Source organism: Dasypus novemcinctus, chromosome 21 (genome assembly GCF_030445035.2).
Source record: "Dasypus novemcinctus isolate mDasNov1 chromosome 21, mDasNov1.1.hap2, whole genome shotgun sequence".
In the NCBI taxonomy this organism is placed as follows: domain Eukaryota; kingdom Metazoa; phylum Chordata; class Mammalia; order Cingulata; family Dasypodidae; genus Dasypus; species Dasypus novemcinctus.
This window is the reverse complement of record NC_080693.1, coordinates 16,577,066-16,597,181: the sequence shown is the minus strand read 5'-3', so window position 1 is coordinate 16,597,181 and position 20,116 is coordinate 16,577,066. Positions and strand designations below refer to the sequence as shown.

The window sequence follows — 20,116 nt, the reverse complement described above, 5'->3', positions numbered from 1 at the left end:
CAGGCAAGGCTCTCTCTGCACCAGTGGCCCAGACCGCCCTTGGTCACGGCAGCCCCTCCAGGTGCAGAGGAGCCACCCCCCCACCCAGCCCCCCCACACTGTCCCACCCCGCCCCACCCACCCAGTAAGCTCCGGGCGGGCAGGGCCTCGGGTTCTCCGCCGCGTCTTAAGCACCCGGCCCCCTGCCCGGCCCCACGCAGCAGGCACTCAGTCCACACTCGGGGGCCGAGCCTCTCCCCTGCCCCAGGCAGCGGCCCCCCCCGGGGCGGAGGGGCGCACCTGCAGCCTCCAGACGCTCCAGCTGTCAGTGGCAATGCTGTTGACCGTCTCGCTCATGAGCGCGATGAGCATGTTGAGCAGCAGGATGTAGGTGAGCAGCACGTAGGCCAGCAGCAGCAGCAGCACCACGCCGCGGAAGTGCAGCTGCTCCTGGAAGGCCAGCTCGCCCATGCCGATGGTGAACTTGAAGAGCTCCAGCGAGGCGTCCACGATGCCGCCGTACGGGCTCTCTTTCGCCCCGGCCTCCGTGTCGTTGAGGCCGGCCGCGGCCTTGGGGTCTCCGGCCTCCCGGCTCAGGCTCACCAGGGCTGCGGGAGCGCGGGGCGGGGGGAGAGGGGGCGGCCAGTGGGCAGCCTCGCCGATGCGCGGGGCGGGGAGGCGGGGGCAGGGGGCCGGGGGGGGGCCTTTACCTACAGAGAAGCCGAACAGGAAGACGAAGTAGATCAGAAGGAAACGGAGCAGGTCCCGCAGGATGACCTGGAAAACACGTGCCTGGGTGCTGGGGCGAGGGCCCGCTGGCAAGACCCCAGAGCCCTGCCTTGGCCGGGGCACGCCACCCATGCCTACCCCTGTCACACACACATGTGCATCCAGGTGGCCCATGGAGTCACACCAACTACATCAGTAGTCATCAGGGAAATGCAAATCAAAACCACAGTGAGATGCCACATCCAACACCCACTGGGAAATAGAGCTTATCAAGTACGTGGAGAATCGGGACTTCCATGCGTGGTTGGTGGGAAGGTAAAATGGTGCAGTCGCTGTGCAGAACAGCTTGGCGGTTCCTCGGAAGGGTAAATATAGAGTTACCTATGAGCCAGCAATCCCAAAAGAATTGAAAAAAAGAATATACCCAAAAGAATTGAAAGTGAGGAGCTGATGTGGCTCCAGCAGTTCGGCACCCACCTCCTAAAGAAAATGAGCAGATGCTGAGCTGACACAAAGAGGTGATAAAATGGGAGACTCAATAAGGAGATATAACAAGGAGACACAACAAGCAGGGAGAGGATGTGGCTCAAACAGTTGGGCGCCCACTTCCAACATGGGAGGTCCCAGGTTCAGTTCCTGGTACCTCCTAAAGAAGATGAGCAGGGAAGTGGACCTGGCCCAATGGATAGGGCATCCGCCTACCACATGGGAGGTCCACGGTTCAAACCCCAGGCCTCCTTGACCCGTGTGGAGCTGGCCCACATGCAGTGCTAATGTGCACAAGGAGTGCCCTGCCATGCAGGGGTGTCCCCTGTGTAGGGGAGCCCCACGCACAAGGAGTGCGCCCCGTAAGGAGAGCTGCCCAGCGCGAAAGAAAGTGCAGCCTGCCCAGAAGTGGTGCCGCACACATGGAGAGCTGACATAAGATGACGCAACAGAAAGAAACACAGATTCCCAGTGCCACTGATAAGGATAGAAGCGGTCACAGAAGAACACACAGCAAATGGACAGAGAGCAGAAAACTTGGGGGGGGAGGGGAGGAAGGGGAGAGAAATAAACCAAAAAAAAAATAAAGATGAGCAGACACAATGAACGGACAGCAAGCACAAAACGAGCAGAGAGACAAGAGAGCCATCTTGGGGAGGGCGGGGAGCAGGGGATAAATAAATAAATCTTAAAAAAAAAAATTGAAAGCAGGCACTCAGATAGGGGACTTGTACACCCATGTTCACAGCAGCATTATTCACAAGAGCCAAAAGGTGGAAGCAACCCAAGTGTCCATCAACAGATGAATGGATAAACACAACGTGGCATATCCATGCAAAGGAATAGTATTCAGCCATAAAAAGGAATGAAGTTCTGGTGCATGCTACAACATGGGCGAACCTGAAGACAGCACGTGGAGAGCAATAAGCCAGACCCAAGAGGACAAACATTGCATGTCCTTGCTTATATGAAATACTTAGAATATGTAAATTGATAGAGTCCAAAATTAGAATACAAGTGAGCAGGATCTGGGAAGGGTGTGAGGAATGGGGAGTTAATGCTAAAGGGCTACAGAGTTTCTGTTGGGGGTGCTGGAAATGTTTGGGCCATGGAGGGGGTGACGGTAAAAGGACATTGTGAATGTAGTTAACACTACTCAAGGCTATACAGGAAAGTGGTCAAAACGGGGAAATTTTATGCTGTAACTTTTCTAGACTGATAAAATGAAATAAAGGCGTGTAGACAGCCACGTAGTCCGTGTCCAGGGTGCAGGCAGGTGAGCTCACGTGCCTGGTCTCCGTGCCACCGGCCCCCAGGTGGGCACTTGCAAGCACCCCTGTGCACGTGCGCCTGCACGCTCAGCCGGAGTCCGGGTGGGTGGCACACAGGCCCCGCGCTTCTCCCCCCGCCCGGCTCGCCGCAGTGGAGACTCCCGCCCGCTTCGGCCAGAGGCGGCCCGCGGGGCCGCGGCGCACAGCAGCCCCTCTCACCTTCTGGATCATGACGCTGTAGATCCCGGTGTACTGGAAGCCGCGTGTGTAGTACAGCAGGTTCAGCCAGCCCAGCACCAGCGAGGACACGAGCAGGGGCAACGACCACTCGACGGCCAGGAGAAGCAGCCCCTGGGACAGCAACGTGAGCAGGGCCTGGAGCAGGCTGCACGGGGGCAGGCGGGAGAGGGCCCGGCTCAGCTTCTGGGCCACAGGGCAGAGCTCCCCGGGCCCCCACCGGCCAGGGCAGACCCCGCCGCCTCTCCCACCCCCCCGCCTCGGGGCCTGAGAAGCCGTCCTCCCTCCCGAGCAAGTTATTTAAAGCCTGTGGGCCTCAGTTTCCTCCCCTGTAAAATGGGGGGCGTTGTAATAGCACTTGAACCACAGAGTGAGGATTCAATGAGATCATCGGTGGAAAGGGCCCAGAGGCCTAGAACAAATGTCAGTGTCCAGCTCTTGAGCCACAGACGTGAGGGACCAGCACGAAGAGCCCCCAGGCTGGGTGGCAGCCCAGGGGGCAACTTCCCAACGCCTGGTGTCCTCGACTCTAAAACGAGCTCAGAGGAGGGAGGCCCCACGTACAAGAGGATTTCGAAGTAGTTGTCCATGAAGAAGGTCCAGATGAACAGGCGGCGGCGCCAGAAGTACCACAGCTGCAGTGGGGGGAGCACGGAGCAGGTGAGACATGCTCCCCGTCCCTGCCACAGGGCTCCCCACCTGCTCCCTGCCTGGCAGGGGGGGGAGGCTGGCTGGGGCCTGCCAGGACCGCCCCGGAGGGAGCAGAGGTGGCTCAAATGATAGAGCGTCCGCCTACCATATGGAGGGTCCAGGGTTCAAACCCAGGGCCTCCTTGACCCGTGTGGAGCTGGCCCACGCGCAGTGCTGATGCGTGCAAGGAGTGCCGTGCCACGCAGGGGCACCCTTGAGTAGGGGACCCCCATGCGCAAGGAGTGTGCCCCACAAGGAGAGCCACCCCGCGTGAAAAAAGCGCAGCCTGCCCAGGAGTGGTGCCGCACACATGGAGAGCTGACGCAGCAAGATGACGCAACAAAAAGAGTTGCAGTTTCCTGGTGCCACCTGACAATGCAAGCGGATGCAAAAGAACACACAGCAAATGGACACAGAGCAGACAATGGTGGGGAAGGGGAGAGAAATAAATAGAAATAAATATTTTTTAAAAAAAGGACCACCCTGGGGGTGAAGGCAGCAGCTCTGACTTTTGGGAAACTCATGGATCCTTCTGGTCCACTGAGAATGCTCTAGACCCCCTTTTGCAAAAACCACAGCCACCCACGGATGCCTGGACAATGCCAGGCCCCTCTGGGTCCCCCGGGGGATCCAGATCTAGAACCCCATCGTTCTGGTGAAGCCCTCATCAGCCCCCCTCTTCCTGGCCTCGCAAGGAGCACCCTGTGTGTACCCCAGCTGGCCTGGAATCAGGGCCCATGTCCGGCCTGCTCTGAGAGGGTCTTGATGTCATGGTCCTGCAAACTTGCAGCATTTTCAACTGCAGAGGCCCTGCGGGGGGCACAGGCCCCCCCGCCCCAGCCTCCTGTGTCCTCCTGCCGTGGGACCAGGTGGAAGCGGCTTCCAGCCCGAATCCCAGGGGAGCAGAGCCGGCTCTGCCAGGGAACCACAGAAGCCACCTGCTGCCCCAAGGGCACCCCAAAACCACAGCAGGGAGGGTGCCCAGACCCAGAAGGCAAGGCCAGAGCCCAGAGCCCTCAAACGCGGTGAGGCGGGACTGGGCGAGGCTGGGTGATGGGATTCCGTCTCCCCGGAAATGAAGGGGGCGCGATAACGTGCACCAGGGCCCCTTGCGACAGGTGCTCGGTTTGCTTTGGGTTGCCCCATGGGGTGGGGGGAGACCTCACCTGAGTGGAGAAGAGGTACAGCCCCCCGAGCAGGATCAGGATGTGGCCCAGCAGCACCGCGGAGCTCCCCGCCATCAGGGGAAAGAAGTCCTGCTGGAGAGACCTCAGGTAGGACCTGGGGCCGGGGGGCTCCTCCCCAACCCCTCCCCCTACGAGAGCTGGGCCCGAGGGCCCATTTGGACACTAGGCTGTGGAGGAGGGACAGGGGCTGCAGGGAGGGCACGGGGGCTGCAGGGAGGGCACCGGGGGCAGGGCTTCCGAGGTGGGGTCTGGCCCGGAATCCTGTGGCCACCACTTAACAGCCTGTGACCCTGGATGTGCACTCCCCGACCTCCCTCTGCCCTCCCGTCCTCATCTGTAACCGGGGGACAGTGAGAGTCCATCAGCTCAGAGGGCGCTTTCGAGCATTAAGTTTAACACTTTCTCACGTAGGGCGAGCAGTCAACCCACACGGGAGCTTTTTATTCAGTGACTGCCTTCCAAACCCTCACGGGCCGCGAGAGCCTGGGCGGACCGCGCGGGCGTCTCCAAGCCTCGGCGTTATCGCCCGGGGGCTGGGGTGGTAAGTTCCTCCAGCCTTGTTTCCCGGAGCCCTCCCCGCACCCCCCAGGAGGGCCCCCCCGGGGGCCTGGCCTTTACCAGGGCAGGCTGGTGGTACGCCACAGCCGTGAAGATGCTCATGTAGACCAAGTAACACACGAAATTGAAGTAGAACCTGGGGGTGAGCAGCTCCCACTTCTCCTGCAGCAGCTTGTTCAGCGGCTCCAAAACCACCATGCGGTCGCGGTGCTGGGGCGAGAACGAGAGAGCCGGGGTCCAGCCACCAAGTGGCGGTAAGATATCCACGGTACCTAGAGATCTACAGGAGCTGGAGGGGGCCCCCTTCGTGTTGGGCTAGACAAGGGCGGAGGGGAATGGAGGGGAGATAGGGGAGCAGGGTCCCCCAGGAGCCTCGAATGACCCCTCCCCATCTCCCTCCACCTCCAGCCTCATGGCCCTGAAGTGACTGAGGGCCACTACCCCTTCTCCAGAGCAGGTAGAGCAGGTGTGGGCCACATGCTCTGTTTGGTTGGAACTTGAGTGTGGAATGACCACGAGCCCGGAGGCCAGGGTCAAGGGTCAAACCTGCCTGGACATGCAGCCACATCCCACTAGGCAGGTGTGGCCCGACAAGCGGCCCTGACATGCAGGTCTCGCTGGGAGCCCGGCCCGGCTCACGCACGCCTGCTGAGCTGGCCTCCTCTCTCAGGCCCACACCCACGTCCACCCCGCGGGCTCACCGGGGTCCTGCAGTGGAAGGCGATGATCTCCAGCACTGAATTGTCCTCCCAGCTGTCCACTGAAGCCAGGTCATACAGTGACACACGGACAGGCCCGTAGGACCACTCAGTGAACTTGCGGGAAAGGGGCTGGTACTGCCCAGAGAACTCCCGTTGCAGGATGTGCCTGAAAATCTGCAGGGCGAGCCACCTGAGTGTGACCCTGCTTGACCCCTTCCCGGCCGGGGTGAGGCCAGGAAACCACTCAGCACCGTGAAGAGCCGACCACTGCAGCAGAGCTGCGGCAGACACACGCGCTTTCCCATCCACACAGGTCCTGACGCAGCCCCACGTGTTCAGCTGTGGGCGCGCATCATGCTCACCCATCCCATGTGCCCCCTGCCAGCTGGCCTGTCTCTTCCTTCCCAGTTCCTGCCCCCTAGTTGTGTCTTTCCTGAATCCCTCATGTTATGGGTTGAATCATGTCTCCCCACAAAGACGTATTCATGCCCTCCCACCAGCCCTTTGGATGCAAACACATTGGTGAATAGGATCTTCAGAGATCCCACATCTTTCATCACACTTAGCAGTGAAAGGCTATTAGGATGTCCACTTTCACCGCTGCTATTTAACATTGTATGGAAAGTTCTAGCCAGAGCAATTAGGCAAGAAAAAGAAATGAGTCACCCAAATTGGAAAGGAAGAAAGAAAAATGCCTTATTCACAGATGACATGATCCTAAATCTAGAAAATCCCAAAGAATCTATAAAAAAAGATATTAGAGCTAATCAGAAAATGCAGCAAGGTGGCAGGACACAAGATCGACCCACAAAAATCAATGGTGTTTCTGCATCAGGAATAACACTCTGAAAAGGAAATCAGGAAAATATTTCATTCACAATAGCAACTTAAAAACTCAAATGTCTAGGAATAAATTTAATCAAGGATGTAAAGGATTTTTACATGGAAAACAACAAAACGTTGCTGAAAGAAATTTTAAAAATACCTAAGTAAGTGCAAAGATATTTGGTGTTCATGGATTGGAAGACTATATATTATTAAGATGCCAGTACTGGGAAGTGGAGTTGGCCCAGTGGTTAGGGCGTCCGTCTACCACATGGGGGGTCCACAGTTCAAACCCCGGGCCTCCTTGACCCATGTGGGGCTGGCCCATGCGCAGCGCTGATGCGCGCAAGGAGTGCTGTGCCACGCAGGGGTGTCCCCTGCGTAGGGGAGCCCCATGCGCAAGGAGTGCACCCCATAAGGAGAGCCGCCCAGCACCAAAGAAAGTGCAGCCTGCCCAAGAATGGCACTGCTCACACAGGCCTAGGTGGGCCTAGGAGAGCTGACGCAACAAGATGACGCAACAAAAAGAAACACAGATTCCCATGCCACTGACAACAGAAGCGGACAAAGAAGAAGATGCAGCAAATAGACACGGAGAACAGACAACCAGGGAGGGGGGGAAGAGGGGAGAAATAAATAAATTTAAAAATAAAAAAAATAAAAAAATAAAGATTAAAAAAAAAAGATGTCAGTACTTTCCAAAGTGATCTACAGATTGAATGGAATCCCAATAAAAATTCTGACAGCCTTCTTTGCAGAAATGGAAAAGTCAATCATCAAATTCACATGGAGGGGCCAGGGTCCCTGAATAGCCAAAACCATTCTGAAAAAGAACAAACTTGGAGGACTCTCACTTCTCAATTTCCAAAACTTGTTACAAATCTACAGAAATCAAAACAGCATGTTACAGTCACAGGGACAGACATAGAGATCAATGGAATAGAATTGAGAGTTTAAAAATAAATCCCTACATCTAGGACCAATTAAGTTTTCACAAGGGTGCCAAGTCCATTAAATGGGGAAAGGTGGTCACGTCAACAAATGATGCTGGGAAAACCAGGTATCCACATGCGAAAGAATGAAAGTGGACCCCTTGCACAGCATACACAAAAATTAACTCAAAGTGAATCAAAGACTTAAGATAAGAACTAAAACTATACAACTCCCAGAAGAAAACACAGGGGAATATCTTTAGGACTTGCGTCATGCAGTAGATTCTTTGGCTTTACACCAAAGGCATGAGCAACAAAGGAGAAAAACAGAAACTGGACCTCATCAAAATTAAAAACTTTTGTGCATCAAAGAACATTATCAAGAAAGTGAAAAAGACAACTTACAGAATGGGAGCAAATATTTGGAAACCACATAACTGACAAGGATTTCATACCTAGAATATATAAAGAACTCCCACAACTCAACAACAAAAGGACAGCCCAATTAAAAAATGAGTCAGGACTTGAATAGATATTTCTCCAAAGAAGATATGCAAATAGCCGATAAACACATAAAAAGATGCTCCACATCATTAGCCATGAGGGAAATGCAAATCAAAACCCCAATGAGATATCGCTTCACTAGAATGGCTATTATTTTGAAAAATGTAAAGTAAGCGTTGACAAGGAGGTGGAGAAGAGGAACTAACGCGTTATTGATGGTAATGTAAAATGTTGCAGCCTCTATGGAAAACAGTTTGGCAGTTCCCCAGAAAGTTAAGTCGAGAATTCCCATATGAGCCAGCAATCACGCTTCTAGGGATAAATCCAAAAGAAATGAAGGCAGGATTTGGACGGATATCTGTACACCAATGTTCATAGCAGCATTTTTCACAATAGCCAGAAGGTAGAAGCAAGCCAAGCGTCCATCAACAGATGAACGGATAAACCCAACGTGGCATTTACAGGTTTTGGAATGCTATCTATCGGTAAAAAGGAATGAAGTCCTGAGACATGCGACATAAAAGAAGCTTGGGGACATCATGTCGAGAGAAAGAATTCAGACAACAAAGGATAAATATTGTATGATTCTACAAAATATCTAGGAATAGCAAATTCATAGAAACAGAAGGTAGAGTAGAGATTACCAGGGGACAGGGGTAAGAGGAAGGGGAGTTTGTTGCTTGATGGGTACAACAGAGTGGAAATTGTGGGAACAGTCAAATAAATAACTCTTAATTTTTATCTTAACCTTTAAAACATCGATGTTTTATAACGTACTGTTCATAAATAAACGGGCTGAAAATAGTCTTACTAATTAATAGAAGGGTGAGGTTGGAAAGTGTAGAGCCCACTGCTAGAGACCAGCAAGCCGGGCTCTTTCTGCAGAAATCTTGGGGTGAGTTCGGGCTACCACCAGGAGAGCTGGGGAGGAGGAAAGGGCGGCCGCTCACCTCGATTTTGCCCTCCTTGGCGGCCAGCTTCAGCGGCGTGAGGCCGTCCTGGTTGCAGATCTCCTCGAGCTGCACAGAGGGGCAGAGGCGCATCCCGGCCTGCAGGAGCCGGTCGTACATGCGGGTCACCAGCTCGCTGTTTGCGGCCGAGTTGTCTGCGATCATCACCAGGGCGTGCAGGACCGTGTTGCCCAGGGAGTCGGTGGCCTGCAGGCTGGCGGGCTGATGCGGGTTCTCCAGGAGGTAGTTCACCACCTCCCACTGCTTGGTGCACACGGCCAGAGACAGGGGCAGCTCGCCTGGGGGCCGAGGGGGGCAGCTCAGGCCTCGGGCCTCCCAGCTTCCCCCTGCCTGCCCCCCCGACCCTGGACTGAAGGCCAGGCCTCAGGGAACCGGCTCACTGGGTCTGCAGGGGAGGATGAGGCACTGCCCTGGGGGGCTGCCTGGAGGGGCTCACCCACCTAGGGAGGGCGGGTCCCGGGCCCTGCTGGGCGCACCTGTGCCTTGTCCTGCACTGACCCGTGGAAGAGTGGCCAAAACACTTGCCCTTCCCAGTGAGCAGCATGGGGCCGGCCCACCCGGGTCCCCCATTCTCCCTCTTTCTCTTTTCGTTGCCAGAGCCCATGCTCATGGCTGCCCAGTGCGGGCACCCCTTTCCTCAGGCCCGCCAGTCAAGCCTCACAGTATGCCAGTCCTTACAGACCACTCCCTGCCCTGGTCCGAGCTCGGGTGTGTGCCAAGCATCCTTGGCCAGATGAGAAAAAGGACCTCTTAAGACACATTGTTGGGAAACGGACTTTGGCCCAGTGGTTAGGGCGTCCGTCTACCACATAGGAGGTCCGCAGTTCAAACCCCGGGCCTCCTTGACCCTGTGGAGCTGGCCATGCGCAGCGCTGATGCGCGCAAGGAGTGCCGTGCCACGCAAGGGTGTCCCCCGCGTGGGGGAGCCCCACGCGCAAGGAGTGCACCCATGAGGAAAGCCGCCCAGCGTGAGAAGAAAGTGCAGCCTGCCCAGGAATGGCGCCGCCCACACTTCCCGTGCCACTGACGACAACAGAAGCGGACAAAGAAACAAGACGCAGCAAATAGACACCAAGAACAGACAACCTGGGGAGGGGGGGAAATTAAATAAATAAATAAATCTTAAAAAAAAAAAAAAAAAGACACATTGTTTGTGCAGGAAGCCTAGTGGTTAAAAACACAGGCATCTGCGGTGAGCCTTCCACTGCTTGCACAAATGAATGATTAAACAAATGAATAGAAAAATGAATGAATGAATGAAAGAATGGATAGATAAGTGAATAATGAGTAAGTGAATGAATGGATAAATAGATGAATGAATGGATAAATGAAAAAATGAATGAATGGATAAATGAAAAAATGAATGAATGGGTAGATAAATGAATAAATGAGTAAATGAATGAATGAATGGATGAATACATGAACGAATGAAAGGAAAGAATAAACAGGTAAATGAATAAGTGAATGAATGGATAAATAAATGAATGAGTAAATGAATAAATAGATAAATTATAGACAGATAATGGAAAAATAAAACACGGGTGTCCAGCAGATCTGGGTTTAAGTGTCAGTTCTGCCACATACTGACCACGTGGCCTGGGGCACCTCAACCCCTCTGTCCTCCAATGTACCCCAGAAAGGGCCACTCACCGAAATAGAAGCAGGTGCCCTGGCTCCTCTTCTGGAAGAACTGGCCGCAGGCCCGGGCGTGCACATTGGCCCCGTTCTCCACCAGGAGCTGCACGCAGGGCAGGCTCCTCTTCTCGATGGCAATGTGCAGGGCGCTGTGGCCTCGGTAGTAATCATCCTTGCACTGGGCGTTCACCAGCGGCTTGGGGTTGCCCGAGGCCCGGTCGATCTGCAGCAGCGGCAGGATGCAGGCGTTGGTGCCATCCCGGAGATTCAGCAGCGCCTTCATCAGACACGTCTTCCCCGTGGAGCCCTCTGAGGGGGAGGGAGGCAAGGGGGCACCGGGGCGGGCTCACACGGGGGCTTCGCGCAGTCTGCACCGCAAGCCCCAGCCTCCTAGGGCGCCCCCCGGCAGGTCCACGAAACGACTGCCCCTGCTGCAGCAGCTGCTGAAGGCAGCTCGGCGGTTCCTGGGGGAGCTACGGCGAGAACTGCCGTAGGATCTGGCCATTGCGCTTCTGGGAAGAGGCTGGAAACTGAAAGCTGGATGCGAACAGACATTTGCACACTGATGTTCAGAGCAGCGGTGTTGCCAATTGCCAAAAGGTGGAAACGACCCGTGTCCACCGGCCGAAGCGTGGATTAACAAGATGTGGTACATACATACGATGAAATAGGACTCAGCTAAGAAGAAATGAAGCCCTGGTGCATGCGACAACACGGGTGATCTTTGAGGATGTTATGTTGAATGAAATAAGACAGATATTTTATGGTCTCGCTAACATGAACTAAATATAATGAGCAAACTCATGGAGTTAAGTGCTCCGAGATGTACTGGAAGGGGGGCGGGGCATGTTATAAATCAATGTATTAGGGGATAGATGGCAAGATGCCATTTTGGTGAATATACACCTGATGTATCCCCCAAAGTCAAACCATTAACCGGGCGCAGGATGACAGGTTGTTTTAACCCTGCGCTTTGTGCATTGCCTTGCTGTTTGACTCTCCTCCACCGCACAAATATAATAGGACTTTTATCATCAGCCCAAACAAGAAAGATAATTGGGTTGACGGCAAAGAATGCTGTAAGACAGGTGAAGTGTGTGGGTGTGCGAATTAGATCTCAATGACACTGTTATTTCAAAAATAAAAATAGAAAAGGAGAAGGCTCTGGAGTGCCCACAGGTATTTACTTGGCCCCTGAAATGGGCTGGGAGTGGAGGAGGTGGGAGACACAGACGCACCTCGAAGGGGGCTGCCCCGGGCTCTGTCCACAGGGTCCCCCACAGCCAGGATGGGTGGATGGGTGGATGTGTGGGTGGGTGGGTGGATGGATGGATGGATGGATGGATGGATGGATGGATGGATGGACTCTTGCCCCTCGGCTTCTGACCACAGTCAAGGCCCACCCCGTTAGCCCAGCCCCCCGTAGGACCCTGAGGCTGCAGCCCACGGGACAGGGCCTACCTGTGTAGATCGGGTCGGTGAGGTATTTGCTGGTTCGGCTCAGGTACCCTGACAGCCCCGCCAGCTCCTCGGGGTTGCCGCGGGCGACCACGCCGAAGAGCCGGTCACGGTCAAAGCGGTCTGGCTTCGGCTGGCTGTCGGGGAATGGGTTGTTGGCTCATGCTGGGGACGGGCCACGCACACCCCAGGCACCAGGAGCCCCAAGGCAGGCTCTTCCGAGGGTCTGCGCCCGCCAAGCCCCGTTGGAGGAGGAGGGACCTGCGGGCACTGATCTGCAGAGCCCTACTGGGTCAGTACAGGTGTTTTTCCGCAGCATCTCGTTAATCATTTGCCAGGTGCTTCGATGCATTAGCTCACAACAGAATCATTACCCCATTTTACAAAGCCCTATTCCAGTAGACGGAACTGGAGGTGGCTCTTGGATCCAGGTCTGGAATGGGTTACAGGAGGGGTCCACAGACTGAGTCTGCACCTCTGGCACCAGAAAAGGAAGTCAAAGTCAGATAGATAGATAGATGATAGAAAGATAGAAAGATGGATAGATAGATTAGATGATAGGTAGATAGATGATAGAGAGATGATAGAGATATAGATAGATAGATGATAGATAATAGATAGATGATAGATTGATAGAGATATAGATGATAGATGACAGATAGATAAATAATAGATAGATAGATAGATAGATAGATAGATAGATAGATAGATAGATAGACAGACAGATAGATATGGACAGAAAGAGAAAAAGAAAGCAAATGTGGCTAAATGTTAAAATTGGGTATCTGGGTGTCTGGCTGAGTTCTCTGTATGGGTTTTGTATTATTTTTGCAACTGTCCTCTGAGTACAAAAGTATTTAAAAATAAACAGCTTAAGGGGAAGAAAAAGAAATCAAGCAAACCCCTTCTCCCCAGAGCCTTCAATTTGACTGTTGCAGTGTATCCCTCGCCTCTCATCCTTACTTCAGGCCCTCGGGGCCAGGAATCACTATTACGTCCATGACACAAACAAGGAGGTCGAGTAAACGTGCCCAAGTCACACAGGGGAACCTGGTGCAGAACTGGGGCTCTACTGGGGGCTGTCTAACTGCAGACCCTGACTCGTATCCCCGGGACAGACCCAGGCCGGGCAGCAAGACGTTTCTCAGAGTCTCAGGGTACCAAGTGGAGCCAGCACTGACCTGCTTGTTCTCACTGGAGTTTTACTAAGAAGCCATGCTTCTGGAGAACCTCTTCCCAGACCCCAGAGGAGGCCGTGCAGCACATAAGAATTGGGTGTTGTGTGGTGACGGGGACGGGTTTGTTTTGGGCACTCTCTCCCGTGCCACGTCTCCAGTCGCAGGGGCAAGCTCAGCCCCGCACCAGCAGGTATGAAGGGACAAACAGCGGAGCTCTAGCTGAGGCTCTGGGGCCTCCGGTCCCAGCCTCGCAGCTCCCGTGGGATGGGCTGGCCGCTAGCGTGGGCAAACGGCCAGTGACTCTGACGGGGGGGATGGTTGTTGGGGTGGGTCTTGACTGAAGCCCAATCCACGGGCCTGTTACTCGAACCAGCCCCCTGGCCCCACGTGGGCCAGACGCGCCCTCGCCCGCCCAGCAGACCGCGAGGGCGCTGCCCAGGGCAAGTGGCCGTGTGGACGAGGCACTTCCGTCGCCAGGACGGCGCCGCAGCCCTGGGGCAGGGGGGCCCAAGAAGCCTGCAGATGAGGCACCGGAGGGCATGGAGGGCGCTTTCTGCCTCTGTTGGGCAGTGCCACAGCTCCCCGAAGCTTCCGACTCATCCTCTCCTGCCCTGGTTTTGACCTTGACCACTGTTCTCCAGACTGGGGGCCTGTAGCAGGTTGAGTCATATGCACCAATTTAGACATGTTCTACATGTGGGTATAAGCCCAACGTAAAGAGGACACTGGGGGGCTGTTATTTTCAGTGAAGATGTAGCCAACTGATTAAGAGCAGGTCTTAATCTTACGATCACTGGCCTTACACACAGGCCACAGGCAGAACCCAGAACCCAGAAAAGACAGACGGTGTCACCCTGAGACAAGAGGCAAGCATGGGAGACAAGGGATCTCAAGAATTGTTGCCAATGTCAGCTGAGTAACTTGCAGATACCTTGATTTCAGGCTTCTTAAAAAAAAAAAAATCCCTGTTTGCAACCCATATTTTGGGTATTCACACAGCAGCCCTGGCAAACTAAAGGTCAGTGGCCAAACCTCAGGCGTGAGGGGGAGGAAGGGGTGCCCCGGCAGAGACTTGCCTGGCCAGTGAGGATTCTCTGTGTGAGGCCTCACACGTGGGGGGGCACTGGGCACAGCTCCCTTCTCCCCACCCCAGGACTGGAAGCACCCTCCAGGCAAAGTGGTAGCCAGACCCCCAAGGAAATCACAGAGCAGAGGACTCGGGGGAGAAGCCCTGTACCCCAGAGTCCACATTCCTCGGGAGATGCGGTCGACCGTGGAGCAGAACCAAGGAGTGCGTGGGACATATCCAGCTGTCCTTGACTCTCACCCCACACTGGAGTGTGGGGCCTGCTAGCCTGCCCCACCGGGGGCTGTGACAGGGGAGAAGGCGGGGCTTGAACTTGGGGGTGCAAGGGGCACCTGAGGACAAGGAGCTGGAAGAGCGTGTCCTACTAAGAACAAGATCTCAGATGGAACAAGGCTGAGCATGGGGAAGTTTCCAGAAGGAGCAACCCCGGAGGGCAGAGCAGGGTTCCACCTGTGTAGCAGTTTGAGTCAGTGATGAATTCCAAAACAAATACTGGATTTTGTTTGTAATCTGGTCTGTACCTGGGTGTGATTAAGTTATGATTAGGGCTATCACATCATTAGGATAAAAGGCCTGGCAAAGGACAGAGTTGAGGGCTTTTGATGTTAGAGTTTGATGCTGAAGCCTTAAGCTGGAGCCCCGGGAAGTCAGCCCACAGAGGAAAGAGAAGCCAGCCCCAAAAGAGAGGAACCCTGAGCCCAGGAAGAAGCAAGCCCTGGGAAGAGAGGTAAGTTGAACCCAGAGAGAAGCAAGACCCTGGAAGGGAGGAACCCAGGAGGCCTGAATCCTTGCAGACACCTGCAGCCGCCTTGCTCCAACATGTGAAAATAGACCTTGGTGAGGGAAGTAACTTGTGCTTTCTGGCCTGGCATCTGTAAGCTCCCACCCCACATAAATACCCTTTATAAAAACCAACCACTTTCTGGTATTTTGCACCAGCGCCCCTGTGGCTGCCTAATACAGCCTGCCACGCTCTGGAGGCTTCTGAGCCGCGGCCCGAGGGCTGTGGGGAAGGGGCTGGGCCTGAGGAGGAAGCCCTGGGTTTGGGGTGTTCCGCCTGAAGAGAGGGGCTCCCCGCCCCACCCCGCCCGCTGCCTCACCTGGCATTCGCTCCCTTTCGGTAGTTGAGGTTCACTTTGATCTCAGAGGAAATGTTCTGGTCCTCGCGCTGGTACCGCGACTCCATGGGGGGCGGCCCGGCCCCGCGGCCCCGCGGCCCCCCGTCCGCCTCGGCGCCATCTCCGTCGTCTCCGTCCCAAGTCTCGAGCCTGAAGGCGGGAGGGCTGGAGGGCGAGGCCATGCTCAGGGGAGGCGGCGGCTCTGGGGAGACACAGGCATCAGGCGGTGTCTGGGCAGGTGCCCTGGTCTGGGCAGGAGGCCTGCGCTAAGATGGGTCCAGAAGCCCTGCCCGACAGGAGGGCGAAGGCAGCCAAGACAGGCAGGGCCGGGGGAGAAGGGGACCCTGCCGCGCCACCCCCCACCCTGGAGAGCCCCGACAAGGGCGGCCTCCTCCACGCCATCCCACAAGAAGGGCCTCGGCTGCCTGCCACCTTCCCCAAATCGGAGAGGCCACCGTCTCTTGTCCCTGGGTCACAGACTTTTTAAAAGAAATTACGTCAAATTTGCTTTTATTCATTCCTACAATCGCTCTTCATCAAATAACAAATTAGATGCTAGATTCCTTTAACATTTTGATTTTTTTCATCATTTTTTTACATTTCATTTCAAAATTTCCAAACCCTGTGTACCCACCAAGCACCAGCTCCTGCATCCCCTCTTCCCACATCCCCTGGTGACGTTTGGTATGCTTTCTGTCTCTACGAATTTGCTATTTCTAGATAGCTCATATAAATGAAATCATTTGTCCTTTTTTCTCGGGCTTATTTCACCCAGCGGAATGTTTTCAAGGTCCATCCTGGTAGCAGGTAGCAGAATTGCATTCCTTTTTCATGGCTGAGTAATATTCCGTTGGGTGGATGTACCGCAGTGTGTTCATCCATGCATCTGCAGATGGACACGTGACTGCTTCCACCTTTGGGCTACGGTGACGAAGGCTGTTGTGAACATCGGTGTACAAGTATCTGCATGAGTCCCTGCTTTCAATTCTTTTGGTATATACTCAGGAGTGGAATTGCCGAATTCTATACGTACCTTTTTGAGGCACTGCCAAATTGTTTTCCACAGCGGTTGCACCCTTTTCCATTCCCAGTAATAAACGTTTGCATTAATGGTAAAACCCTCTCTCCAGATAACATCTTGCTCAGAAGCTAATATTCACATCAAATTAAAAAAAAAAAGGGGGGCAGTTGTGGGGGCAGGGCCACTCACTCCAGCTCTCACGGCAGAAGTGGAGTGGGCAGGGGAAACCGTTGGAAAACCCCCGGGCTACTCAGACCGCTCCTGGCATTGCCAAGGCAACTGAGGCTCCAAAAGGGGAAGTGACTTCCCCGGGGCGACAGTTGTTGGTAGAGGCCCGCCTAAAACCATCTTACTCTCCTAGGGCTGTCCTCTTCAGTTCTCAAATCCTTCCGGGCCGGGTCTGTGCTTTCAGTCTGACCTCCAGGTGGCTGGGCCTTCCGGGTGGTCAGGGAGACCCCTCTCTGGCCGCCCCAGGCTCTCGGGGCCCTGCAGCCCTCCCCCCTTTCCCCCCCCCCCCCCCCCCCAGAGCCTAGGCTGAGTTCTGGGAGCTCAGCTGCCAGCACAATCTCACAGCTCACAGGAAAACTGAAACCCCAGCACCCATCACATGGCAAGGAGGTGGGGCACCAGCCTAGAGGGGTGGGGGTGGGGGGAGCACGTGTGCACCCCAGCCCCCCACCAGCAGGCAGGAGCAGACGGAGCCCGGTCAAGGAGAGGAAGTGCAGTGGGTGGGATGGAAGCAGCGCCTGCACTTTCCCCGGCCCAGCTCCGGGCTCCCACTGCCCCCCCACAGCCCCCCACAGCCCCCCGGGGACCTGGGTGAGGCACGTTCCCACAGATGCAGAAGCTCTGACCGCAGCGTTGACTTGCAGCTAGAGACTCCGCCTTCTGCCTACACCAGGGCGTCTCCCCGACCCCCGACCATTTGGCTCTGGGTAGGTCCCCAACCCTCGCCATCCGCATTCCGCCTTCCTGGGTGCCCCAGGCCCCCAGCCCACGGCTCCCAAGTCCCCAGCAGCAGGAACAGCCGTCAGGCCAGCCCCGGCCCTCCCTCCCGGCACCCCTACCGGGTCCTGGGGGCGCAGGACGGGCTGTGGCATCCCAGCCGGGGAAGCGGGAGCGCCGCGCGCACCCCGGCTGGGGACTCCCGCGCCCCGGAGCGCGGACCCTCGGGCGCGCTGGGCATTGCCCACCGACTTACCGTGGCGGCCGGGAGCCCGGAGCCTCTCGGCGCGTCGGGGGCTGCGGGAGGAAGTGAAGCGGGCGGCCGCTGCGGGCGCCGACAGCCCAGGGGCGCAGGGACCTCCCCGCGCCGCGCGCCGAGTCACGCGCGGTGGCTCTGGCCTCCGCTGTCCTCCCCAGCCGGCCGCGTGGGGAATGGGGGCTGTCCGGCCAGACCGGCCACCCGAGACTGACGGCCTTGATCACTGGCCCCACCCTGCTCTGGGGGGAGACCCGCCCCGCCTCCGCTCGCCGGCCCCCGGGTGGAGGTGGGGGCCCCCGGAGGCAGCCCTTGGGTGCGGGGCTTTGGCCTGGGGTGGGAGCCGGCCCGGGGTGCGGGATTCTTGCCCCAAGACCCTGACGTCTCCCGTGGGAGACCCACCACCGCCGCCACCACCGTGCACCTCCCAGCGGCCCTGCGCTCGGGCCTCGGTCCCAGGCGGTTCCTTCGCGGGGCGGAGAGCTGATGGGGGCAGCCCCAGGAGAGGAGAGGCCCCGAGAAGCAGGTGCCGCGGGGGATGCGGCCCCCGGCCCCAGCCGGCAGGTGGCGGGGGTTTTCTCACCTCCGCTGATCTCCCCCCAGCCTCCAGGGGCTCGGCAGCTGTAGAGCTGTCCTCCAGCTCGAGGCCACTGGCGCACGGGCGGCAGGTGGAGGCCGGCAGGCGGCCGGGGCCAGGCGCCAGCAGCTGAAATCAGGCCTCTCTGCTCTGCCCCGGTCTTTTTTTTTTTTTTTTTAACAAATCAATTTTATTGATACATATTAATGAATCATACGATTCTTCCGAAGTGTACAATCAATGGTATTTGGTGTAATCACATAGTTTTGCACACCCCACTTCAATCATTATTAGATCTTTTTCAGTATTTCATTAATAATAATAAACAAAAAGCAGACAAGAAAATTCTTCATCTCACAATCTCTCTAGTTTCCCCTGCTGTACATAGCTGCTATTTCTGGCTACTCTTGTGCATTTATTTATTTATTGCACAGTTTTATTGAGTTATATTCACATACCATACGATCTATCCAAAGTGTATAATCAACGTCTTCCCTGGTCTTGATAGCTGGAAAATGTGCTTATTAAAATTTCTTCATACACGCACAAAGTATGTCACTAGCACAAGGTGGTAAGAATATGGTGATGCATGGGAAAAATACTGTTAATGTAACTTATGGACTATAGTTAACAGCAATATTGTAATATTCTTGCAACAGTGTCAAAGAAGGTACTACCTCAACGCTAAGGGTCGGTAATACGGGGGTATGGGGTTTTTTCCTTTTGGACTAAGGAAAACGTTCAAAGGTTTTCTGGGGCGATGACTGCACAATTCTGTGATGAAAGTGAGAGCCACTGAGTGTGCACTTTGGATAGAACGTACCAGGCGTGGGACCGAACAGCACAGTGCATCCTGTGGTAGAAGAGGGACTGTGGTTAACAGTGCAAATATGAGCGTGCTCTCTCATGAACTGTAACAAATGGACAATACTAATACATAGTGTTAATAACAGTGCTAATAATACTCTACAGTAGACTGTAAACTACAACAAAAGCTGTAATCCACGCTATGCAGCAGTGCTCCCAAATGTACTCATCAAATGCAATGAATGTACCACACTAAGGAAATTAGTTGTTGATGTGGGAGGAGAGGGTTATATGGGAACCTCTTACATTTTTCACTGTGACATTTTGTGTGATCTATGCATCTTTTTTAAAAAAGAAGATAATAAATAAAAATTTAAAAAATAATAGGGGGTATATGGAAAAATTATACCAAGTGCACACGATGGACCACAGTCAGTGGTAATAGTGTGATCGTGCTCTTTCATAATCTATAAGACATGTTCCACAACGATGTAGGTTTTGGTGGAGGGGTGATGTGTGGGAATTCTGCATGATTGTTTTATAAGATCACAACTTCTGTAACAAAATGAAAAAAGAATTCTTCACCCAAGCTTCTAATACTCGAGCTGAGCTGGTTTTCTATTAATCTGCTTAGTTCCCAGATAGACATGAACCTGACCTTATCATTTCTGCTTACAAGAATAAGAACAGCTCAAAGCAAAAACCTCAGAATAGCGTCAAGGACACCCGGTGGTGACTTTCTCCTCGAAAGAAAAAAAAAAAGGACATTCCCGAGGGGTCAGCTGAGAAAGGAGTCCTGAAGACTTTGCAAGTAGGAACTTGCACATCAAAATCTAATCTAAATCTAGGGCGAGGGTGGGAGTATGTTGCAGCTCTCAGTATGGAATTTGTATTATTTTTGCAACTGTCCTTTAAATTTGAATTTATCTCTAAATAAAAACTTTTTTAAAAGTTGTGAAACATA

At 54.6% G+C, this 20,116-nt stretch overlaps 1 protein-coding gene and 1 long non-coding RNA gene across 5 annotated transcripts in view; one reads left to right on the top strand and one right to left on the bottom strand.

The window, feature by feature from the left end:
- The window catches only part of TRPV2 (transient receptor potential cation channel subfamily V member 2), a 26,784-nt gene extending 8,296 nt beyond the window's left edge, over positions 1-18,488 (bottom strand). The window contains exons 1-13 of one of the 4 annotated variants that reach the window (XM_058283419.2): positions 18,352-18,488; positions 17,769-17,809; positions 15,529-15,748; positions 12,167-12,300; positions 10,721-11,014; positions 9,050-9,348; positions 5,839-6,012; positions 5,198-5,347; positions 4,559-4,651; positions 3,267-3,337; positions 2,685-2,850; positions 690-756; positions 280-587 (exon numbers count right to left, since the gene is read on the bottom strand). In XM_058283419.2, the coding sequence (XP_058139402.1) occupies positions 280-587; positions 690-756; positions 2,685-2,850; positions 3,267-3,337; positions 4,559-4,651; positions 5,198-5,347; positions 5,839-6,012; positions 9,050-9,348; positions 10,721-11,014; positions 12,167-12,300; positions 15,529-15,728 (1,956 nt within the window). In that variant the 5' untranslated portion in view covers positions 15,729-15,748; positions 17,769-17,809; positions 18,352-18,488. Of the gene's footprint in view, positions 1-279; positions 588-689; positions 757-2,684; positions 2,851-3,266; positions 3,338-4,558; positions 4,652-5,197; positions 5,348-5,838; positions 6,013-9,049; positions 9,349-10,720; positions 11,015-12,166; positions 12,301-15,528; positions 17,067-17,768; positions 17,810-18,351 lie in introns of those variants that run through there. The other 3 variants (XM_058283418.2, XM_071210296.1, XM_071210295.1) reach the window with 3 other exon arrangements.
- Positions 17,219-20,116, top strand: LOC139437125 (uncharacterized). The gene is made up of 2 exons (XR_011646769.1): positions 17,219-17,502; positions 19,787-20,116. It is a non-coding gene; the product is annotated as an uncharacterized lncRNA (long non-coding RNA).